This window comes from Caretta caretta, chromosome 2 (assembly GCF_965140235.1).
Source record: "Caretta caretta isolate rCarCar2 chromosome 2, rCarCar1.hap1, whole genome shotgun sequence".
Classification (NCBI taxonomy): Eukaryota; Metazoa; Chordata; order Testudines; family Cheloniidae; genus Caretta; species Caretta caretta.
Genome location: NC_134207.1, coordinates 57,539,675 through 57,565,975, shown reverse-complemented (window position 1 = coordinate 57,565,975; position 26,301 = coordinate 57,539,675). Strand labels below are relative to the sequence as shown.

Here is a 26,301-nt window from a genome sequence, read left to right as displayed (position 1 = left end):
GGGAGCCCCCAGAAGTTGAGAACTCTGAGCATGAAGGTCCTTACTCTGCATTCTGCAGAGGATCAGATGTAAAGCCACTACTTTGTGGATATCACTTTTCAGCAGCAACTAGAGCTTTGTGTGTATTATGCTACTTATTACCTTGCGGAGGGATCTCTATAGAGCATCAAAGGACTTTCACAGATGGGGCCCAGTTACATGTGCAACTTGCACTGTTTTCCTGTATTGTTATTTGTGTGTTTTCTGGTCAGGTGAGTCATCCAGGTTGTGATTTGTGGGTTATGTTCTTGTGAAATCTTACGTAATTGTAATTCAATTGTTGTGCAGTTGACAGCTGCGTAATGTTTTTGTTGTATAAGATTTAAAAATGGAAAGCTCTTAAAAAATTATATCCTTGAGTCTAAAATGAGCTTGTTACGTATAAATAGAACCATAGTTTCATAGGAGGCAGCCCCGTGGTGGAAGATTACGGTCTAGTCCAGTTCTTGAAATAGGTTCTAGTTGTTTATTGTAAATTTTTGTGACTTTTCAAGTAGTTCTGCTAGGTGAATATTTTTAAAGATAAAGAAGAGATGACACCACCATTGTACACATGAACTGATGTGGTTTTACTGCATTTGCCCACATAGCTGAACATTCTGGTACCGAGTGCAGCTGCCAGTTTCATCTCTAATACCATTCCTTCTACAAGGAGAGTCTTTACATCTGTTTCAACAGTTTTCTTCCCTTTTCTCGATAACACTTCAATCCTATCTGCTGTTCCTGATCAGAATGCAGTTATTAAAAACACTCAGTTGATGCAAACGGTGGGTTGATACAACATACAGAATGGGGTGTAGATGTGTTTCACACAACAGAGAGCAGAATTAAGGGGGAAATGTTCCTTGGAGGCAAGACGCCTTTCCAATTGATAATGGGGAGGGAAATCAAATACGGTAACTGCTTTTCCTGGAGTATATTGCGACTGATCATTACTAACATCAGTTCATGTTTAAGCAAAGACTTTTCATGATTTAAACTTCTGTTTGCATACAACTCTGAGTAGTGCATCTTAAAGTCATACATATTGATATAGAATGAAGAATGCATAATGTCTGCATAAAAAGATAAGCTGTATGACTATATATGAAGACAACAACTACAATTCTCACAGCACTGTCATTGGTTAATTTTAAAATATTCAAGCATTTATTTTAAAAAAGAGTAAAGCTGAACTTAAACTACACTATGAAAAAATTGTGTAACTGAATCAATGCTGACTCTTATTAATAAATTTTAAACTTTACCTTTTTTCATAACACTTTGTTAATTAATTGTTATTTTAAGTTCCAGTAACATGATCAGATTTCTGCTGCCTCTGGGCAATTGAGTTATGATCTGATCTCAAGTTCAGAGGGAAATGCTCAATTTTATTTTCCCCCAGTTGAATAAACAGTACCATGTATACTATCTCTTGTGTTAGAATAGTGTTGTCTTCACATAAGACTCAAATAATGGTATTAGTCATTCATTTCCTTGTACACATACACCCTATTGCGTGTTGACAGGTTTATAAGGATGCAGTGGCGGCCGTGGGTGCTGGGAAGCTCCTAGACGACAGCCTTTGAATCCTTGCAGTCCTGAGCAATGGTGCCTGAGTTAGTCTGTTTATTGTCTGCTTTCTCTCCCAGATGCTTGACTTGTCTGAAAGATTAATACATTAACAAGAGCGGTAAGGTCCAGGGTTGCACATCTTTAAGACATGTTTATTAGCAGATGGCACATGAGAGTCAAAGGTCACCACGAAAGGTGACATTTTAAAGTGAAACAACAATATTTATGTTCAGATACTATGCTGATGAGATCATGTGGAAAATGTTTCTGATTAAATCAGTTTTATAAATAGGCACAGTATATCTATTGAAAATTCCAAATGCCACTTATATTTATAGTCTATCTCTTACGCTGCTATTTGGTAACTTAACACTACTTTGTTCCTTGAGCTACATTAAAAGTTGGAAAAACGTACTGGTTTTTACAAACAATCCTATTTTCTTTCAAAATAATTAATTTTAAAAAATCCACTATGAAACTTACATCTAGTCTATATTCCTCAAAGCTAAAATTCCAGATCAGTGTTCTTAAGGACTGAAAGAAATTCTGATTTACTTTCAAATTCTTTAGGATAAAATTGACATTCCATACATAAACACTGATTGGCAGAAAGCTACTTAAATGCAATATCATGCACTGCAACCTGTTTGACTAAAGGCAAGATGGTTCGCTAAAATAAAATGTCCAGTTACTCATGTTAGGCTAATTACATGATAGCCATACAATTAAAATGAAAAACTTTGCAAAAGAAGGCTGGCTGCATCATTACTAGTTAGAAAACACTACAACTAGTACTAAAAGTGAAATGCATTTTATGTGAGCAAATTGTCAAATTGTATGTGAATTCTAGAGGAAATGAACTACCATTTTTGCTAAGTTCTAAAAGGGCAATTAAGCTTTTAATTAACATTTTTTCTGTGGCACAGCATACAGGCATTAAAATATAAAAGACTAAATGACACTTACTTTTCAAGTGTTCCATTTTCAACCTTCATAGCCCCTTCCACTGGATCCAGTCCTTGTTCCGAAAACTGTTTCAAGGCACTTAAAGCTGCCTGAATAAAAAATGAGTTGTCAACTACTAGTACTGTAATGATATAATGAAGACAGTCACTAATGACAGTTCTTTTTAAATGTACCTCTTGTATATTGAGGCAAATTAAGTTAGGATGGTAGTAAAGAGTCTATAGTATAATGCCATGATAAAGAGCTGGTTTGTGAGCAAAGAATGATATATTCAACTCTCCATGCATATGAGTAACTTCCATTAAGGATTAATGAAAGTTGTGTTACTAGCATTAAGGAGAGACTATGCCCATTAGAATTCTCATTTCTCTATGACGCCTTCCCAGACTCCCTTAGTGTATTTATGGAGCTGACACTTCCCTTTGGTCCTGAGGAGGGAATCTTAGGTCAGTAATTCTTGCAAGACTCAGACTGTAAGGTCAGAAGGGACCATCATGATCATATAGTCCAGTGGTCTCAGCCCGCGGGCCGCATGTGGCCCAATTAGAACACAGCGGCAGCCCAGCTGTGCGCTAAAAAGAAAATTAAAAATTCGCTGATTGGGCCTGGCAAAGGGTGGGGCCATTTGGAGCACTCTTGGCAGCAGCTGGGGAGGTGAGTGCAGCAGGGCGACAGTGTGCAGGAGAGTGGGTCTCTGGGCAGTGAGGGGGTAGAGGGAGAAGGGCAGCATAGGCCCAGGGACTAGGGGTGTGGAGGGGGGGCTACTGCAGCACCCCCAAGTTTTACTTGGGAGCTCTGCTCCTGGCCCTGCACCACGGGATGTGTCGGGGAGAGCTCTGGGCATAGGGACTTGTGTGTGTGGGGGGGATTAGCAGGGGCGGTCGCTGGGCAAGGGGACGGTGCGGTGCATGGTGCAGATCTGCCCCCGAGGGGAAGGGGCAGGCTGGCAGTGCAAGGCTGGGCAGGCCAGTGTGGCTGGCGCAGTGGTTCTCAGCCTGCAGCCCACAATGGTAAATAGGTTGAGAATAACTGATCTAGTCTGACCTCCTGCACATTGCAGGCCACAGAACCTCACCCACCCACTCCTGTAATAGACCCCATGCCCTCTGGCTGAGTTCCTGGAGTCCTCAAAAATCATGATTTAAAGACTTCAAGTTACAGAGATTCCAAGAGATGTGGGTCGTGTAATGTAATAAAAAGGAGGAACACTGAAGGGGTGGTGGTGGAGGAAGATGCCTACATCCCAATGGCTAGATCTAGAATAGCACTGTGGGTGGCGCTGATATATTTTATACATGGGTCAATGAAAGACACCGAGTAGGTACTTGAGCCTATGCTGGATGATGGGAAGGCAACAGGAATGGAACAATATTACAATTTATAGGACTTAAATTTATTTGTGTAAGTGCATTCTTTATTCCTTTACTTCTGTCTCCTCCCCTACATCTGCTTCAGTTTGCTAGGTAAATCCCTCTTCTCTCTGCTGACTGCTCTGGCAACTGAGAGGAATGCTTTCCCATGATTAATTAGCAGGAATTGATCATGAAATTTTCAGATACTACATATCTCACCCTCAGAACACACCTATTATAACAAACGAGTTGCCACCTGTTTCATCTTAAAGTTGAAATGCAAAGCTAACCTGAAAAACAGATATCATTATCTCAGTGTCCCTAATAATCAAGTTGCATCAGGCATTGAGCATATAAAAAGTTTTAACCATCTTTTTAAAATTCTGTTTCTTTTCTCTGAGACTTTCTCAGAAAGTCCTGGTTCACAGAAGGTATCCAAGAATGTGACATCACAAATATCAGAACTCTCATTGCAATCTATACCTAATGTCATATGCTGGGAAGCCTTCAGTGACCCAAGAAGTGCCAAGAGGATTTCAGAAAAGAAGAAAACAAAATTAATAGGGCTGTCAAGTGATTAAAAAAATTAATCGTGATTAATCATGCAATTTTAAAAAATCACAATTAATCATGCTGTTAAACAATAATAGAATACGATTTATTTAAATAATTGTGGATGTTTTCTACATTTTCTAATATATTGATTTCAATTACAACACAGAATACAAAGTGTATAGTGCTCACTTGATATTTATTTTTGATTACAAGTATTTGCACTGTAAAAAAACAAAAGAAATAATATTTTTCAATTCACCTAAAACAAGTACTGTACTGCAATCTCTTTATCATGAAAGTTGAACTCAAATGTAGAATTATGTAAAAAAATCCAAACCCTGCATTCAAAAATAAAACATTGTAAAATTTTAGAGCCTGCAAGTCCACTCAGTCCTACTTCTTGTTCAGCCAATCGCTCAGACAAACAAGTTTGGTTACATTTGCAGGAGATAATGCTGCCCACTTCTTGTTCACAATGTTACTTGAAAGCGAGAACAGGCATTCTCATGGCACTGTTGTAGCCCGCATTGCAAGATATTTACATGCCAGATGCACTAAAGATTCATATGTCCCTTCATGCTTTAATCACCATTCCAGGGGACATGCATCCATGCTAATGATGGGTTCTGCTCGATAACAATCCAAAGCAGTGCAGACCGACACATGTTCCTTTTCATTATCTGAGCCCTAGTCTACACTACGGGGTTAGGTCGAATTTAGCCGCATTAGGTCAACTGAAAAATGACTGCATTCACACAACCAACCCTGTTCCGTCGACCTAAAGGGCTCTTAAAATCGACTTCTGTACTCCTCCCCGACGAGGGGAGTAGCACTAAACCTAACCTTGCTGGGTCGAATTTGGGGTAGTGTGGACGCAAATCAACAGTACTGGCCTCTGGGAGCTATCCCAGTGTGCTCCATTGTGACTGCTCTGGACAGCACTTTGAACTCCGATGCACTAGCCAGGTACACAGGAAAAGTCCAGGGAACTTTTGAATTTCACTTCCTGTTTGGTCAGCGTGGCGAACTCAGCAGCACAGGTGACCCCCCGTCCCCCCAGAATCATAGAACATAGAATGTTTCTACGCTCCCCCATCATCTCCGTCCCTGAGGTTATCGCAGATTAGAAGGCGAAAAAAACGCACTCGCAATGACTTGTTTTCTGAGCTCATGGAGTCCTCCCACACTGATAGGCCACAGCTTAATGCATGTAGGCATTCAGTGGCAGAGGCCAGGAAAGGGAGGCAGGACGCAATGCTGAGGCTAATGGAGGAGCAAACGGACATGATGAAGCATCTGTTGGAGCTGCAGGAAAGCCAACAAGAGCATAGACCTCTGCTGCATCCACTGTATAACCGCCTCCCCTCCTCCCCATGTTCCATAGCCTCCTCACCCAGATGCCCAAGAACGTGGTTGGGGGGGGAAGCTCCGGGCACCCAGCCACTCCACTCTAGGGGATGGCCCAAGCAACAGAAGGCTGTCATTCAAACAGTTTTATTTTTAGTGTGGCTACAGTAAGCAATGTGGCCTTGTCCTTCCCTCCTCCCCCATCCCACCCAGGCTACCTTGTCCATTATCTCATTTTTTTTAATTAATAAAGAAAGAATGCATGTTTTCAAAACAATAGTTACTTTATTTTGAAGGGGGGAGGGTGGTTGGCTTACAGGGAATTAAAATCAACAAAGGGGGCGGGTTTGCATCAAGGAGAAACACACACAACTGTCACATCGAAGCCTGGCCAGTCATGAAACTGGTTTACAAAGCTTCTCTGATGCGCAGCGCACCTTGTTGTGCTCTTCTAATTGCCCTGGTGTCTGGCGGCTCAAAATTGGATGCCAGGAGATTTGCCTCAACCTCCCACCCCACCATAAACATCTCCCCCTTACCCTCACAGATATTATAGAGCACAGAGCAAGCAGCAGTAACAATAGGAATGTTGGTTGCGCTGAGGTCTGACCAACAGCGCCAGCGTGCTTTTAAACATCCAAAGGCACATTCTACCGCCATTCAGCACTTGCTCAGCTTATAGTTAAATTGCTCCTTACTAATGTCCAGGCTTCACGAGCCACGGGAGCAAGGGGTAGGCTGGGGCAGGTGCGACTGCGTGGTGCTACTGGCTGGGAGAGCAGCCTGAGGCAGAAGCCTCTAGCTTGCAGGAGAGCAGACTTGCAGTGGAAGCGGTGGAGCCGTAAACCATGCCCTGGAGGTTGCTAGGACCCAGGCAGGAAAGATGTTCCCAGAACCCCAGGCCAAGCTATATGTCCGATGAGGATGGCTACCAATCCTACTGCACCATCTGCTGCAGAGTAGCAAGAGAGCAGAGTTGCAGTGGAAGCGGTGGAGCCGTGCACCATGGACGAGGACGGCTAGCAGTCCTACTGCACCGTCTGCTGCGAAGGCATCCAGGAGCTGCTGTTGTGTAGCAATGCCAGCTGCTGCAGGTGCTCCTGTGTTGAATGCTTGGAGGTCCTGGTAGGGCAAGGTACCTCGGCCAAGGCAAAAGAGCAAGAGCCCTGGAGCCGTTACATGTGTCAACCACAGAAGTGCTACGGGGTGTTACAGCACCAACCAGACTGGAATGTACGGCTGCAAGACTTCTTCACCAGCAACGAAGGACAGGAATATGATGCACCTAAAATCTAAAAAGGCCTGCACATTTCCCAGAGTCACTACCCTTGATAACAGAACGTCAATGATTGCATTGGCTACTTGGATCACAGCAGCCCCTACAGTAGACTTGCCCACAACAGCAGCGGTGATGGTGAGCTGAGCGGGCTCCATGCTTGCCGTGGTATGGCGTCTGCATGGGTAACCCAGGAAAAAAGGCACAAAACGATTGTCTGTCGTTGCTTTCACGGAGGGAGAGGCGACTGACGACATGTACCCCAAACCACCCACGAAAATGTTTTTGTCTCATCAGGCATTGGGAACTTAACCCAGAATTCCAATGGGCGGTGGAGACTGCGGGAACTGTGGGATAGCTACCTACAGTGCGCCGCTTCGTAAGTCGATGCTAGCCACGGTAGTGAGGACACACTCCGCCGACTTAATGCACTTAGTGTGGACATATGCAATGACTGTATAAAATCGAATTCTAAAAATTGACTTCTATAAAATCGACCTAATTTCATAGCGTAGACATACCCTGAGTCAGATGCCACCAGCAGAAGGTTGATTTGCCTTTTTGGTGGTTTGGGTTCTGTAGTTTCTGCATCGGAATGTTGCTCTTTTAAGACTTCTGAAAGCATGCTCCACACCTCGTCCCTCTCAGATTTTGGAAGGCACTTCAGATTCTTAAACCTTGTGTCGAGTGCTGTTGGTATCTTAAAAAAATCTCACCTTGGTACCTTCTTTGCATTTTGTCAAATCTGCAGTGAAAGTGTTCTTAAAATGAACATGTGCTGGGTCATCATCCAAGACTGCTATAACATGAAATATATGGTAGAATGAGGGTAAAACAGAGCAGGGAATATACAATTCTCTCCCAAGTTCAGTCACAAATGTAATTAGTGCATTATTTTTTTAACAAGCGTTATCAGCATGGAACATGTTCTCTGGAACGATGGCTGAAGCATGAAGAGGCATATGAATCTTTCGTTCATTTGGCATGTAAATGATGCCGGCTACAACAATGGCATGCGAACATCAGGTGACACTGTAATTAAGAAGTGTGTAGCATTATCTCTGTAAATGTAAACAAACTTGTTTCTCTTAGCGATTGGCTGAACAAGAAGGACTGAGTGGACTTGTAGGCTCTAAAGTTTTACGTTATTTTGTTTTTGACTGCAGTTATGTAAAAAAACCCTACATTTGTAAGTTGCACTTTCATGACATAGAGATTGCACTACAGTACTTGTATGAGATAAACTGAAAAACACTATTTCTTTTGTTTATCATTTTTACAGTGCAAATATTTGTAATCAAAAATAATATACACTTTGATTTCAGTTACAACAGTGTACAATGTAAAAAATGTATGAATATGTAGAAAATGTATGAAAATGTAGAAAAACATCCAAAATATTTAATAAGTTTCAATTGGTATTCTATTGTTTAACAGTGTGATTAAAACTGATTAATCATGATTAATTTTTTTAATCACAATTAATTTTTTGGTTAATCGCTTGAGTTAACTGCAATTAATCCACAGCTCTAAAAATTAACACACATTTCGGTGTCAAAAGCTCCCCTATGTTAGTGGGGACATTCAACAAGAAGAACTAGGCTGAATTTATTCTTTGTTTCGTAATTCACCTTTATCCTGAAACTTTCCATTCCTCAAGGACAAACCCCAGAATAAACATTTAGAAATTGGAGAGTTCAGTGAAGTTTCTTTATTCCTACTTGTCAACATAAACAGGTTCTCTATATGCTTTTATCTGAATTTTCAGTTCCTGTTGGACCAGAGACACAGCCATCACCCCAAGAATCACACACAGGCTACTGTTGTAACAAAATGCTAGATCTGCTTTCACAATTAAAGTGATAGTTATTCCTGGATTCTCTCCGTGGTGCCTTCCCTTGAAATGTATGTTAACATAATTTAAATATTGCTAGACAACCTGTATCCGGGCCAGCTGAATAGCACCACAAGGATTGTGATGCTGCATTATATTAGTGGTCTACCCATTCCAATATCCTGTTTCTGACAATGAACAGTACCTAAAGCTTTTAGAAGACAGCACAAGAAACTTCATAATGGGCAAGCATGGAGTAACTTGACCCTCGGAGAAGTTTCTTCCTAATTCCGGGCAGTTGGTAGTTGGCTTATATCAAGAAGCATGAGGGTTTGCACATTTTTATCTTATAAATGCAATTATGGATTTATTATTATCCATATAAATATCTGAATCTTTAAAAATATCCTGCTAAACTTGAGTTTTATCAGCATTACCAACATGCCCCCCTTGCCCTGCCACCCAGTCCTTCTTGACTTCCAAAGTATTAATGCAGATAACTTCTTGTCTGCTCTCGGCCCCCTCCTCCATTGACGTGGTTGTTGATTCCCTCCATTCTACAGCCTTCACCACCCACAACTCCTTTGTTACTCTTTCCCATCACATAGTCTGCCTTACCAAAGCTCAGCACTGGATCAACCCAAGTATCTGCTTCCTCTGTTCTACCTCTAGCAACTCTAAGGAAAGCCATATGATCACGCAATCTTCCTCCACAACAAATTTGTTCTCTTACTGCTGCAGTTCTGCTATTTTCCTAAGCAAGCAGCTTTATTTTTCCACCTGGACTGACATGTCCTATTGCCTCCCCTCCCTTCTCCTCTGACAAGAAGATTTCTCATTTAATCTCCTCTAACTCCTCCATATGCTCCAGTGGATACCCCTCCCCATCCCATTCTGCTTTGTCTCTCTTGTCCCCACCCTCCCTTATCCTTCTCCACAGGCTCCTTCCCCTCACAATACAAGCATGCTTTAATTTCCTCCACCATAAAATCAAAATTCTACCCTTGACTCCCACCTGCCTCTCCAAATACTATCCCTTTACTGCCAAGCTTATTGAACACACCATGTACAACTTCTGCCTTGAGTTCCTCTCCTCCAACTTCATTCTTTACCTTCTTTAAACCACCTTCCCAACCTTGAAACTGCTCTCTTTAAAGTCTCACGTGACCTCTATTCCATCTTTGTTCTCCTTGAGCTCTCAGAGGCCTTTGACACCACTGACCCACTTGCTACTTCTTAAATTTCAGTTTTCCATTGGCTTTTGAGACTGTTCTCTCATGTTGCTCTTTCTGTGGACTGTTGAGTGGGTCCTCTTCTCTTTCTAGTGGGTATTCCTCAAGGCCCAGTCTTTGGCTCCCCATTCTTCTCTTGATACCTTTTCTTTCAGAGATCTTAACCACAAGTATGGCTTCAAATACCATCTTTACGCTGACTACTCACAAATATACCTCTCCATTAAAGGTTTGCCTCTTTCCATTCAATCTCAGATCTTCATCTATCTTTCTGACATCTCCATATGGATGATGTTTTGGCAACATGGCCAAAACTGAGCTTTTGAACTCCAACCTAAAAGCCTTCCTATTTTTCCTTCACTTTGAATAATTCCACCATTCAGTCACTCAAATCAGTTATTTCCCTCTTATAAATCTCTGCACATCCAAACCATGTCCAAGTCTCACTGCTTCTATCTACATAATATTTCTAAGGTTTGTCCTATTCTATCTATCCAGACTACCAGGCGCTCATCATCTCACACCTCAATTTATGTAATTTCCTCTCTAGCACTGAAGCCAGCCACACTGCCTCCCTCAGGTCAATTCAAAATGCTGATGCTAGGATAGTCTTCCTGACACTGGCATTCTGAGCACATCCACCCCCTTTGCTGTTTCCTTCCAGTGGCTCCCTGTCTTCCACTGCATGAAACACAATCTCCTTGTCTTTGTCTTCAAGGCCCATCATTCTTCAGCCCCACCCTATAAGATCTATGAGTTCTCAACCTTTACCTTTTCTCTACCAATAATGCCAGCTGTGATTTTCTGATTAGCTGCTTGTCCTTCAGTCACCTCTATGCTTTCTCCTATGCCACCTCCTATGCATGGGGAAAAACCTCACTGTTATAATTTGTAAAGCCATCACCTTATTCTCATTAAGACATCTGTTGTGTGCCTACAAAATCAATACTGTCTGGCATTGGTTAGGGCAGTGGCAAGCTGAGACTTCTGCTTTTCTGTTACCTCATCCCCATTTGTCTGTTTTATCCATCTGTTGCTTCCTCTCTGATTCCAAGATTGTAAATTCTCTGGGGCAAGAACTGTTGTCTTGTTTTAACTTGTCTGTATAGTGCAGGGTGGATTGATTTAAATCAGCAGACAGGAAACTTTGATTTAAATAATCAATTTTTAACTTGTGTTCAATTGGTCCTTATTAGGTATTTTCCTAAAGAAAGGTTGGTTCTCACTGGTTGGTAACCATTTAAAAATGTTGATTTGCAACTAAATATAGTCTTTATACTAAATTTGTTACTATTCTTTGCTAACCATACATATTTAAGCAATTGTATATCTTAGCACGCATTGATTCACGTTGTTTATTTTTACATTTTTGTTATGTTAGGAAATGATGCATTTCTTATTTACTGCATGATTACTTTTTTTTAGTTATAATTTGCATCAAGCTCTATTTGGATGGACATTGCAATTCAACTAAAAATGCACAAAAAGCACTTTAAAATTGTTTCCTACATAAAACAACCTTAAATGTTCTGGATACTTTTTTATATAAGTTTATCAAAACACGTTTTGCATTGAAAACCAGCTGGTTTATTAAACAACGGAAGGATTATCTGTAGTTACTCAATTGAATTGATTGTTTCTGATCACCATGTCTTTAAAGACTTTTGAACCAGCAGATTTCATTCTCACCTCTAGTTTGTATTTGTAGATTGGAAGAGGAAAACAAGCTTTTCGGCTATTTCAACTCTCAATCAGTTTCTTAACTTTCAGTGAACTAGCCATTAAACTGTACTAGCTGAATAAACTTAAATGAAGAAAATGTTCTTTCTGTACCTGCAAAAAGCTGCCAAATGCTGATTTAGCACTTCAACAAACTGGTTCCAGGTGCTTATTCAGTGATTTCCACCAGTTCAGTGGTTTGACTTTCTTTAAAGCTTTGGCAGCAAATATGTACTGCTTAATATATTCTAAATTAAATGTAGCCTGTATTACATATAATTAATGATTTTAGTATGAGTTTAGTCTTTTAACATAGGTTATCAGAATTTTAAATAGGTTTATTTCTAAGAAGTGAAATGTATTAATTTAAATAGAAAAGCTGATTTAAATAAAAATTAATATTTTAATTTACAATTTTTTCTTCTTTTTATCATAGTGCTGTATGTCCTAGCAAAATGGAGCCCTGATCCTTCATTGGGGCTTATAGGTGATATTATATAAATTAATAAGCATCCAGCCTCTATCTTGTAGAAGTGAGTTCACAGGTTAATTATGTGCTGTTATCTTCAGAAAAACTCATGGAGGATGGCTGAGGTCCCAAGGGACTGGAGAAGGGACTTACTGATCTTTAAAAAAGGGAATGAAGAGGACCCGGAGAATTATAGACCAGTCATCCTAACTTTGGTACCTGGAAAGATACTGGAACAAACAATCAGTTTGTAAGTATCTGGAGGATAATCGGGTTATAAGGAATAGCCAGCATGGATTTGTCAAGAACAAATCATGGCAACTGACCTAATTTCCTTCTTTGACCAGGTTAATGGCCTAGTGGATAGGAAGATGTTATATATCCTGATTTCAGTAAGACTTTTGATGCAATCTCACTTGACATTCTCAAAAGCAAATGAGAGAAATGTAGTCTAGATGAAATTGCTATAAGGTGAATGCACAACTGGCAGAAAGACCATACTCAGAGTAGTTATATATGGTTTGTTCCAACCAAGAGGGTGTAGTTAGTGAGGTCCCATAGCGGTCAGTCCTGAGTCTAGTACTATTCAATATTTTCATTAATCATTTGGTGAATGGAGTGGAGAATCTGCTTATAAAACTTGCGGATGACACCAAGCTGGGAGGTTTGCAAGCACTTTGAGGACAGGATTAGAATTTAAAATGACCTTGACACACAGGAGAATTGGTCTGAAATCAGCAAGATGAAATTCAGTCAAGACAAGTATTCACTTAGGAAGGAATAATTCTGGGGTGTATTAACAAGAGTGTTGTATGTAAGACATGGGTGGTAACTATTCCATACTACGTGGTACTGGTGAAGCCTCAGCTGGAGTACTGTGTCCAATTCTTGGTGCCACACTTCAAGAAAGATGTAGACAAATTGGAGTGAGTCCAGAGGAGAGCAACAAAAATGATCAAATGTTTAGAAAACCTGACCTATGAGGAAAGGTTAAAAAAACTGGGCATGTTTAGTCTTGAGAAAAGAAGATGGAGGGGGGACCTGATAACAGTCTTCAAATATGTTATGGGCTGGTATAAAGAAGACTATGATCAATTGTTCTCCATGTCCATTGAAGGTAGGGCAAGTAGTAATGGACTTAATCTGCAGTAAGGGAGATTTAAGTTAGATATTAGGAAAAACTTTCTAACTATAAAGGTTGTTAAGTTCTGGAATGGGCTTCCAAGGAAGGTTGTAGAATCCTCATCACTGGAGGTTTTTAAAACAGATTCGACAAACAGCTGTCAGGGATGGTCTAGGTATACTTGGTCCTGCCTCAGTGCAGGGGGTCAGACTTGATGACCTCTCAAGGTCCCTTTCAGCCTTGCATTTTATGATTCTATGAACTAAAAGTCACTGAAAACACTTGTCAAGAGCCAAAATGGGCCTGTACAGACTTCTTTTTAAATTAATTGTTAAAATTATCGAGATCAGAATAAATTTTCTTTGTTACATATCTACTATTGTTTTACTTGTCTAACTGCCTACTGTGGAGATATGCTAAGGAGGATGAAAAGTTGTAGAGTAGCTTCAACAAGTATTTCTTTAATCTTTGCTGAAACCCTATTTTGGAACGTCTTAGAGGAATATTATCCTGGATCTCACAATAGAGTTTGTAAGAACATCTCTTTTCCTTTTCCTTTGGCAATGGAAGAATATCACTGCAAAAATAAACTGTGCTGAATGAAGGCACTGGTCTTTACTACCCTGATGTCAAGGATGGAAACATGGGACATTTTTACCTGATTTATATAGGGAAAATCCTCAGTAGGATACCATTCAATGTTAAATACTATTTACAAAACCTTACAAAACTTTAAAAAGAAATCTTGATGCTTGTTTTGTGAAAGCAATCCAATTAGTCTCACTTGTCTTGTAACATTGAGAACAGAGGTGCGTGCACACATACTTCTCACAGAGATCTAAACATGGTGGACACAAAAAGTAAACTAACAAAATTTTAAACTACCTCTCCTTAGCATAAGTGACACTATCTATCACTGTTTCATAATACAGTATTTGTGATATTGTGTGGAAATGAAGCAAACTCAGGTCTAAAGTAAAGATCTACCCTAAACTACTGAAGTCAGTTCACACATATACTTGAGTTAGCTTGTGGAACTTAACACACAGTAATAGCCCGCAAGACACTTTGTGAGGGTGAAGTTAAGCTTCCAGGTGCTCAAATATGTCTTGTGCTTCTCCTGCCCATCTCTTCTGGGAAACGTGTGGAAAGTGTCATCTCAACTCTGCATTTTCCAATTTTCTAGAGTGTGTATACTATCATGCAAAGTTAGCAGTCTTATAAGATGTAGGTAAGGAGATCTTAACTCTATAGTTAATGGTTTTACACTGTTTGGATTTAGGAAATTAAAGTCTTTCTTTTTGGAAGGACACAAGAAGCACAGGGCACCACTGAACACCTGTAACCTTAACTCCACAGTAACAAAAGAATGTTTTGGAGGGGTGTGGGGAGATCATTTTTTAAGAGAAAGGGAAAGTGGAAGATTACTGTAGGAAACACAATTGAGGGGCATTGCATGGAGAATGGGGTTGTGTAGAGATTTCCTGGGTGTACATCTAGCCCCTTAGTTATGAATTGTCTCTCTGCTTCCTGCTGGCTTCCCCATGCTTCTGTTAGGAGCCAGGATGGGGGCAACTGATAACTGAGGGGCTGTGAGCAGGAATGGACCTGGTAGCTGCACTCCTCACAGCTCTTCATCATCTACCAGCTCCCCAACTCTGTGCCCATGATAAACTTGGAAAAGCTGAAGGCAGGAAGGAAGCTAGCAGCTGAGCGGCTATGCAGAGTAGAAGCAGAAGGGGGTTTTAAGTTTTGTGCAATGAAGAAGAGCTAGACAAGCAAAGACAATGGGCTAATTTTCATCCATAATTAAATTGTATGGCCTATTTACATCCTAGATGAATTGATAAAAATAACTTCTGAACTTCAGTTAAATGTAAAAGAAAAAATGGAACATTTGACAACGAATCTGGTGAACACTGTTTTTAAAGGCTTGATACTTCCTTCCATTGAGAGTTTTCTTACAAGAGAGCATCTGCACATATTATATATATATATATAGCGCGAGAGAGAAATATTTCTCTCCCCCAGAAGATTTTACAACTGTTTTGTGAATAAAGACCCATAGGTTATACAACAGATGTTTTTGGCGCTGCTGTAACTATACAGAAAACAAGTGATACATGAAATGTGTAAAAGATATGATGCCAACAGGATGCACTACATTACTCTGTTTGTCTTGGCTGCCATGTCTATTATAAAAATGTGTGTATATCAGGATGGAGATGGCGGTTTCCAGTTATTTTGCCTATTTGTAGCTTTACTTAAGTCAATTTGCAATTAGTAAATGGTATTGAAATTTGTGACTATTCTTCCTGCTGCCCTCTATAGGGATTAAATGTTTTGTAATGACAATCTAATAACATTAAGTCATTCTTTCACAGAGACCAGCAGGCAGAGCCTGCACTAGAGGATGTGTTTTTCAGCTCACGTCCACATGATAAAGATTTCATGGGGTCTTTTCAGCACAGCATACAGCTGTTTTTCTCTGTTTAGATCTGTTGCATTTCAGAATCTTCTTATTAAACTCAAATAGCCAAATTTTGTTGTCTTCAGTGTATTTCCAGTTGACTTTACTGCTTGTATCTCAGAGTAGATTATGGCCCTAATTATTCCTATTAAGTACTCAGTGACCACAAACTTCATCACAGCAATGCCACAGTCCTGGTAAATATACCGTTCAACAGTGTCAGCTCACAGTGAGGTGCCTTCTAATTCCAGTTGTCATGGATGATACCTATCCCAAAATGCCATAACCGGTGACAGCACAAAAAATACTGCAACTGGCATTCACAAGTAGACCATGTACACCTTGCAAACACAAGTGCGGCAGGGGCAGGCCCTCCCTCCATATTCCAGCCACAAACTCTCTTTCTCTGCACCCCAACTGGTCCCTCCCCTGTATCCATAGCTGCCAGATCCCGCCTGTCCCAGCCCCCCTGGGTAAGCAGAGCCGCCATGCCCCTCTAGGGCTCTGTCCCACCTAGGGACCTCAGAGCCCAACCGGGAAGGGTGACAGGGCCAGGCCCTAGTTGCCCACCCTGGGGAAGCGAGAGGGTCACGGGGAGCTGCAGGCTGGCACTGAGTCCTGGGTTCTTTGCCAGCAGCCTTGCCACCATGACAAGGAGCATGACACTGTCCCCACCTCGAGTGTGAGGGTGCAGGTACCCCTCCAGCATCCCCCAAATTCTCCCTCCCAGTACTCATCCAGCACCCCCCCCCAAATACCCTCTCCCAGTACACACACATCCCTCCAGGCCCTCCAGTTTTGGGGTTTTTATTTTGAAGTTGATTGTCATCTCTGAGCTTTGTTGCTAATGTGGACAAATTCCTGCTAGGGCTTGTAGCTTTTTTTTAATTAATAAAATCTGTACTAGGTATCTGATGAAAGCTTTCATTTGTTATTGACGTATAGACCAATGTGTTAATAAATAAACTTTGTTTCAATAAATAGATTAGGCTACGTTGGAGCTAGTTTTTAAGTGACTTGAGGCTATTAATGCAGTAGAAATCTGGCAACCACTCCTCTCATAGAGTTCAGGCCTAACTCTGCCTGGGATTCTTTTTCCTTTCCTCTCTTCAAGACAGGTGCCTAGGATGTTTCTTACAAGAAGCTGGGAGGGCAGGGGAGTAGAAGAAGGAGGACCTCCCTCGTATCTTTTAACCTATCGTTAGGGTACTTAGCTGGGGATGTGGGAAATCTTTGGTTCAAGTCCTCCCTCTGCATGATGAAGAGAAGGGATTTAAACAGGGATCTGCCACCTCTGAGGTGAGTACCCTAACCAGTGGGCTATAGGATATTCTGATGTGGAACTCCCTCAGTCCCATCTGTTAAAGCTGTTCCACTTTGGGTACATAAAGAGTCAGCAGATCAGAGAGAGTGCATGCAAGCATGAGACCGAAACTGTAGTCTGGGAGGTTAGAGCAGTCACCCAGGATGTGGGTGATCCACTCGCCATTTACTTATCTGCAGTGGAACAGCTTGAGCAGGAGAGACTGAGGGAGCCCCACACTGGAATATCCTATAGTCCAGTGCCTAGGGCACACATCTGAGAGGTGGCAGATCCCTGCTACACTTCCTTCTCCTCTTCAGTTCGGGGGACAGGGACTTGAAACAGCAGTCTCCCACATACCAGGTGAGTGCTTTAACCACTGGGCTAAAAGTTAAGAGGGAGGTGGTCCTGCTCTCCCCAGCCATTTTGTGTGGAGTTACGCATGCTCTGAGCACCCCTACCCAATCAGGCCCTGCAGGCATGTTAGAGGGAGGACACCAGTCTTGCCCCAGTTGGTAAATTGCACTGGTGCTTAGGCAGGTGGATGCCTGGAGTGAGGCAGCAGGGCACATGCTCAGAGCCAGAACTTAGGTGCTGTGTGTGTTCAGGTGCCCACAGAGTTTGATGGAATCTGAGTGGGTATTCTGTGAAGACCCATGGGGCACAAATCTGGGATTTTGGTGCCTAAAATGGCAGGTGCCTAAATTCCTTTGTGAATCTAACCCTAAATCCCTGATTGCATCTGCACTCAGAAACCCCTAAATTGCAGCACCTATTATTGCAGGAGCAAAACTGGACCTGCAGTTGTTTGTAAACAAAAATGGAGATCAGTGAATGACAATCCAACCCAAAATTTCTCCTGGTTTAGAAAACAACAAAAAGTATGGAGGTCTTTTCTCCAGTGTTGGCTAACTACTGGCATAGTTATCAATGCAATCAATCAATGCAATCCTACTGAAGTCAAAGGTGTCTCCACCAGCAATGAGTGTGGCTTCATACCTTTTTAATATATGGATTGAATTTCAAATTTAAAGGCTGTTAGGTAATCAGTGCCAGGCCTGTTGTGAGTTTGAGGGCTTAGTGTTCCAAGAATACCAAACTGTTTTAGCAATAATTTTACACACACACACTCTCCCTCTTGTTGAAGGTCTAAGGCTTTCTTACTCTTTTTGGGAGCAAATTTTCAGCCAGGCTTCTACCTAGCCTTGACTTTTTTACACCCAAAATTGCAGATGAACAGGAAGACAGCTGCACAATTTTGCATAAGCAAATACATGCATGGACAGATGGCTGAGAATTTACTCCTTAAAGTGGCTATTTAATCTGCCTTGATTTATCAAGATGGCAATATAAACGAAACAGAAATCAAGTGAGGGTATTGAGAATAAATCCCTTTCCCCCACAGTTGCTATTGTAACTGAATTTCCTGTATCACAAGCAATACGTTCTGCTAGGAGTCTTTGCCCCCTTCCTCACAATACCCCATGCTCTCCAGTTGATTAACCAATGTTAACATCTGTTTAAACATTAAATTTCAGAAAGGCTTTTCACACTACACAATGTAAGCCTTAATTAAATGACTTCTAGCCCTTTTTGCAAATAGCTTGTACCCAGTGTATTTCATGCATAGCATAATCTGATTAACTCATGTAATTTACATGGAAATAGTATTTTCCAAAACAAATTAATCTCTGCACAAAGGAACATTCACCTGGTATGCACTAGGGTTAAGGGTAATGGTTGCACCTGCCAAAGAGGGGAGGGGGAAAGAAGCGGGAATCCTCTGTTCAAACAAAGGATGATGATTCATGAATATAGAACTTAGAACCCTTCTGAAAAAGTTGGCTGTGGTAGTTAAAGCTGTCCTAACCGACTTTAACAGACGCAACCAGTATTCGCATGCCAGGCAATCCATGTAGACACTGACCTTGCCAGGTTTATGGGGATAATCACTAAGTAAGGATTAACTGTCCTTGAACACCTTTTCTAATGTATTAGGCACAATCAGGCTTCTAGCAACATCAGGCATGCATGCCTTCTTTCACCCACTGTCTTTTTAGTGTACAAACATATTCATATTCGGAATATCCCCCCTATGTCCAGCTCTTAGTATCCCAGGAACTGGATGGAATACAAGATTGTGATCCACAGGGTTGTTGGGGGGTGGGTTGGGGCCCTTAACAGTTCACGGCAATAATGCAGTGGGTTGTGTTCATTGATTTTTCACATCAGTAATTCAGACTTTTGGCACTTTGATTTTTGCCTTATCTTAGCACGTGAACAGCCAGGGTATGGCCCTTGATCTCATTCCTGTGACTGTGCAGTAGCTCCAGCAGCAGAATATGCTGACGCGTTATCTTTTAAGGCTTGAGATGCAGATGCAGTTGTGTGATCAGTCTGTGATAAGGCAGTTCTATCGCAGTATAGCTTGAACCAAAACCGTTTCTGTACATGTTGGGCTTAAACAAATGACATTGAATCATGGCTTATTGGTAACATATTGGGTATGCACATTTTCAAATGTATGCTTTTGGGTGAAGAATGTTTGAGAATTTAACATGTACAGCTACATTCACTGCTAACATAAGTGAGCACAATGCTATTGTGGGGCTTGATCCTGCACGGGGCAAATGCCCAGTGCTGAGTGTAGAAGAAGCTCAAGCTCACCATAATAATTAATAAAGACAAAAGAGAGCCAAGATAGAGCCTAGAAGAACTCAGTCTGGCACTGACTCTAGTGCTGAGGCATTATCACCAAGTTTAGGCCTCATTCTTGTTTACAGGTGGGAGTAGGAGAGAATACACTGCTAAGAACCTCATTTTCACAGCCAGGAGTGTGCTTATGTCCATGTTTCCTCAGGACTCCCTCCCGCTTTTTTGATTATGTTTTTGAGATTAAGTTAGCAGGTATGCAAGGAACATGGGCAAAATATTTTAAAATGCCTAAGTGCTGACTGTCAAAGGGATTTAAGGCATGTCTACACTTCGAGCTGAGGAGACATATCTGATATTCAGCTTGAGGAAACACACCCAAAATAAAGTGCTAAAAAGGTAATGTGTAGCTGCGGTGGTGTGAGCAGCAGAAGGGGCTAGCTGCTGCCAGTATGAGCTAGTTTGAGACAATCTGACTGCAGCTACGCTCTATTTTTAGCATGCCAGCTCAATTAGAGCTAGTGAGGCTATGTCTCCTCGAGCTGGGAATCACACCCTAAGCTCAAAGAGTAGACATATCTTTCAACTCCTAAGTTATTTAAGTGCTTTTGAAAAGGTTATCCCATGAGCTCTTGTAATACTTGCTGTGAAGGACTACTCTTACTTGTATCCACATGTAGCATCTACTCACATTTGTGCTGGAGACTGTTGGTACCTGTCAGTAAATTTGATAACTATGGCAACAAGACCAACAAGCTTATACTCCCTGCCGTGCACCAAGCAAAGACTTCCAACATCAAGAATGCCATACACAATGGGGTTGTAGTGGCTTGCCCCAATGGTCAATTTGGCTGTAGGGGTTTAGCTTCCATAGTCAAAAGTTAAAAAGGACTTAATTAGAATTCTTTTCTGAAAATATTTGTCCTTTAACTTGTACCTTCTAGGTTTAGCTTCCTGGTAATTCTGATAGTCTTTTTAAAATAATTTTTATTTCTGAATCCAAGATTTAAACCATATTTTTCATTCAGTTACCACCATTTAAAGAGGGAGAGCAGAGGGATTAAAGGCACATCACAGCTTGGACATTCTGTGAACATATAGTAAAAATATTATTTCTGAACTCAAATTTACATTGTATGTTACAGTGGAATTTTATTGAACCACGACCCAATGGAAACCTTCTGCAAACAATAAGTAGATCATAACCCATTTGGGGAGCCATTCTGTATTCTAACTTGCTTTTTTTTAGACTTATTGCTCTGATCATGCTGATATAAACAATGACTATTCAACCCAAAGAAACATTCACATCTTTGAAGACACATAGTGCAAATTTGTAAATCAACTCCATCTCTAACATTGCATCTAAAATCAAGTATAGCTGCAATTAATTAGAGGCACAGAATAAAAGTATTTAGATATCTAACTCCTGGATTTGCTAATGCAATCAGATAATCAGATGTATAAATGCTATAATTTGGGCCAGAACTTGAGTGTGGATGCAAAGTTGCAGGTCTAAAAATTATAGGTACTTTAAGAAACCAGGCCCTCCAAACTAGACTGGACAAAGCTGGAAAATACACTCCAGCAGAATCCTGCACTGGCGCACAGGATGGGCTACATGACCCAATATATCTTTTCCAATGCTAACTTCTGTAATGATTAGAAATTATCCTTTTCAGCTGTGTACTCAGTACACTAGATCTAATTTAATTAAATTATTTATTTATGGGCATTCCTATGTCAATTACGCATCAAATTCTTCTGTATTATATGGTTGCACCTTCACTGAAGTTAACCCTATTAATACTGAGAGCTGGTTTAACTGAGGAGAATTTGGTCTCCTGATTAAAACTGGGCAAACTCTTTCGGCCAAATCTTTTTTGGTGAAAAAAATGCAGATTCAGTTACATTTCCCTGAATTGTTTGGTCAAACAAAACCTAAAAAAAAACAAAAAAAAAAACAACCCTGAAAAAACTGAAGTATGTTGTTTTGACATTTTCAATATGAAACATTTTGATTCAGAAGGACTGTTTTGAAATTTCCTTAAATTTGTACATGAGAAAATGTTAAATAATGAAATGAAGGGAACTTCTTTTAACTTTTCAATTTGCTGAAAATTTCAGAAAAAATAATTTTTGGTTTATGCCAAACTGATTTGTGGGGGGGCGGGGAGGGGAGGGGAGGAATTGCCAGCAAACCCAAAAATCTGCTATTCACACAGCTCTACTCCTTACTTTTAAAATGTACATTCAGGTCCAAAGGTGGAAGCCTTTGAAGTCATCTGCTGAGGATCTGGTGCACATTTAAACATTTTCTCTTCATCAACAATGCTGTCTGCTGTGGCTCAGACTCCCATATCAATGCTCTTACTTCTCAAACAGCTTTCACTAAATGGCTGGTAGTAGATAAACACACCCAAAGTTTAGCCAACAAGAGAGAACTTCAGCTCAATCCTGCTTTCATTGAATGAAACAGAAGCAGGACTGGGTTCTCTACACGAACAGTAATACTGTCCTAACACATATGGGGTTGTAAGAACAGCAGTTGGCAGCCCATAGCATTTAGAAAGAAAAGTGGAATAGTTTGGTTTTTTACTGTGCTCAGATCTACAGTCAAAGATTTGTCTGTTTAAAATTGTAGACTCTAATACATGTTTTAATTAAATAACTGCCTCAAAATGAGTTTTAATAAAACAAGAGATTTGCATTGACTCTGTAATTTAAACTTTTCTTCCTTAGCAATTGCCAACATAAAGAATGGCCAAAAACTTGCATTAAAGATAAACTCACAAAGTGTAACCACACCAAAATTTTAGGGCACAATGAAGGTCAAACCACCAAATGATCTCAGTACACACCCCATAATCATAATACCATGTTGGGCAAGATGGAGGCGGTCACATAAGTAGGATTCGCAAAAAGAAAAGGAGTACTAGTGGCACCTTAGAGACTAACCAATTTATTTGAGCATGCTCAAATAATGCTCAAATAAATTGGTTAGTCTCTAAGGTGCCACTAGTACTCCTTTTCTTTTTGCGAATACAGACTAACATGGCTGCTACTCTGAAATAAGTAGGATTGTAACACATTCACCAGTGGGTTACAATACTTTGCACTTACATAATGCATGCATCCTCTGATCCACTGAGATCAAGCTGCTGAAATCAACGTACAGAGTAACATTATTATCCCTGTTTTTAAAGATGGGGATACTGAGATGAAGAGAGACAAAGTAAATGACTGGCTCATGGCCGAACAACAGGCAGTTGCAGAACTGTGAGATAAGTCTAAGATAAAATAAATTTAACTTAGGGGGAAACTTAAAAGAATATAGCTTTAATTGTTTGAGGAATAAGGGAAATTTTTGAAAGGTAGAGAATATATGATGGTAGAAAATAAAAGCACTCTCTCCACTGTATTCCAATTTTTTAAGTCAAATGTGTGTCTAACTCCTGACAATACCACCCACCTAATCTTTATTTTCTCATGAATTTTAAACCTGTAAACATTTTTCAGGAACTAGAAAAATAATTCTATTTCCATTTTAAGAGGGGAAAAAATCTTTAAACAAATCTATTTGTTTTGCTGAAATGTTCTACAGAGTAGTTTAAAGTGGAAAATACAGAGGTTTTTTTTTTTTAAAGATTGGCAGGATATTATTTCAAAGGACTTTTCACTTTGTTCTCAGTACTAAAGCATCTGAAACAATCCCCTAAATATCAGATTCCTTGTTTTTAATAAAATTTTTTTTACAAAGAAAGAATTTCTATTCATCTTCTCATGCCAAGTAAGTGCCCTTAGATTTTAACTGCCTTTCAGTCTGCACACAACCAGAAACTTCAGTTTGTAAACAGCAGCACATGACAGTATTAACTGCAAATGGCGGCCCACTGGTTTCCAATCTCAGATTATATTGGTGAAACAGAACAGTATACTTGAAAAATATAGATAGTTTATTGCTGAAGATTCTTGCATTAGTCTCTAAAGAAATCCACATCTAAATGTGTTCTTTTCTTGATCCAAGCTCACAACTCACTTGTACTGAACAAGCCACAGAAGAATATATGCAATTCTGTCAAATATATTTCCCAGCCTGGGTGTGCTGAGAGGGGTGAGGCTGATGGCATCTATAAACAATCAGCATCTTACTTTAAATATCATTTTACCATGAGGATATAAATAGACAAAAATATTAAACACATAAATAGGTGAAAATTCTACATATATATATATTATTCCATATAATTAAAAGATTTTACAGTTCTATATTCAAGACAAAAGTGCTTGATTATGATCCCTCTCACGCCATTTTTACATGGATGTAACTGTATTGACTTGAGCGGTATTTTACTCCTGATTTAACTTGGTGTAAGTGAGATCAGAAACTGTCCCCAGTATTGCAAGCAGGACTTCTCATTTAAAGCAGTTAGTAATGTAATTTTGTCCTTGCTAATTGTTGACGACTTGTCCTCATCCTGTTTTAACCTATAACCATCAGCTCCTTTAATGGAAGTGTCTATAAGGATCTTCCCTAAATATGCTTTTCCAGCACACTTAATGTCTTTTAATGTCTTTCCAATTAAATCCAGATGTGAAAAGCTTAAAGAACAGTTCTCAGGACTGAAAAAGATGACATAAATCTTGCAGCTTTCAGAGATCCCACTGAGCTCAGTTGGGGAAACTCACAGAGGACTTGTTGTGGGCCAGAAAAACTGCTGGGTATAAAGACAGATGTGTGCACTCCTATTTTAAAAAAATGAAATAAAGCAATGCTTCCTACAGTACAGTTCCTATGAATACTACCAGAGATATTAACAGCTCAATCCTGCAATGGGCTGAGCACACCCTGTAACATGCAGATCCCCCTCAGCCCCCACTGACATTTCAGAGCAGAGGGTGCTGAGCATCTCAAAGGGAAGACTCCTTTGCCCTTCCAGGACTTGATCCTTCAAGATAATGGTCCTCCTTGTCCCACCACTGATATCAATGGGAGATGGAGGCACTCAGCAAAGCCAGGCTCAGAACCTCTTTCCCCCTGCATAAATCAGGATAGCAGACTGAACTGATTTTGTTACAAAGGATAAACACGATGTGCTATTATAATTACAAATTCTCACTAATGTGATGAGGAGCTGGGCACTCCTAATCATTGACCACTGCTGCTGGGCGAGTGCTGTTTGTGCAGCTGGCAACTTCTGCTTTTATTTTGTTTTCATTATCATGGCTGTATGCTTTAAAAAAAAGTTCATTTTTTATGGTGGTACATAGTCTTTTTGCTCTTCCCAGATGCTAGGAAGTGTGGGTTCAGCCCAAGCCAGGTCTATTTCAAAGGGACAGAAAAAGGCCACAGTTTGGTTTAAAGAAAACTGCTGGAAGGTAGCCCAACTACTAAAGACTTTAATTCTCTCTTGCCCTCCCATTTTTCCCCTCTACACTGGTAAAATATCCACACAGATCCATGGTTTCCAAAAAGGTGCACATCCATGACAGAGCAGGGAGAAAATAGAGGTGTGTCAAGAGATAAGAAAGGTGATTGGAGACATTAACTGTCAGATCATAATGACTGACAAGTACAGTAACTTCAGTAGCAATTTCAAACTCCAAATTTGTTTCATTTTTCTAATGTTGATGGCATATTCTTAGCATAGTTTGTTAGCATAAATGAGACTAAAGAAACACATGGAGCCTGGTTTTCATAACGAGCTTACGTATCCACAATATATGGTCATTCTACATGCTGAATTGTCACTATGAATATTGTATGGTTTTGTTGTAGCCCTGACAGCGCCAGGATATTACAGATACAAGGTGAGTGAGGTAATATCTTTTATTGGACCAGCTTCTGCTGATGAGAGGGACAAGCATTTGAGTTTCACAGAGCCCATCCTCAGGTCGTATGGGATTTGGACAAGCTATTTAGGAGCCCACATTCCCACAATACACAGACACACAGAGGTATTTTGGAGTTGGAAATCCACCAGATCCCACCCTCTGTTTTACTTTTTTCTTATTGCCACCACTGTTAAAGACATCCTCTTGGGCTGATGGTTGCACATGGCTCCCACCAAAGCCAGTCAGTGCCTTTACAAGCTTCATTCGGAAGACACTGAGTGGCCTCTCTCCTTGGAATGAGCATGCTCCCAGCCGTAGACAGCTCAGGGAGTGTGGTAGTGAGATCAGATCTCCTGTACAGGGACAAGCATGTTGGCTCACATATTTTCTTTACATTTCTGAGATACAAGAATATTCACTTATCATTATAACAGCACTATGTTGGCTCCCTGCCTTCACTTGGGTATGTACAATGCCATATTCCTCATTCCAGTTTCTCTGCACCAAGATCTAAAGTTTGAAAAACGTACATCAAAGTATTATGGAGATGCTTAAGATCTAGCTATTCTACCCAC

General features: G+C 40.4%; 1 protein-coding gene across 12 annotated transcripts in view; it reads right to left on the bottom strand.

Moving 5' to 3' along the window:
- Positions 1–584: 584 nt before the first annotated feature.
- Positions 585–26,301, bottom strand: part of STAU2 (staufen double-stranded RNA binding protein 2) — a 230,194-nt gene continuing 204,477 nt past the window's right edge. For 11 of the 12 annotated variants that reach the window (XM_075125115.1, XM_075125109.1, XM_075125107.1 and 8 more), the window contains 2 exons: positions 2,560–2,648; positions 585–1,683 (listed from right to left, as the gene is read on the bottom strand). In XM_075125115.1, coding sequence (XP_074981216.1) covers positions 1,590–1,683; positions 2,560–2,648 — 183 coding nt within the window. In that variant the 3' untranslated portion in view covers positions 585–1,589. The remainder of the gene's footprint in view (positions 1,684–2,559; positions 2,649–26,301) is intronic. The other variant, XR_012666950.1, reaches the window with a different exon arrangement.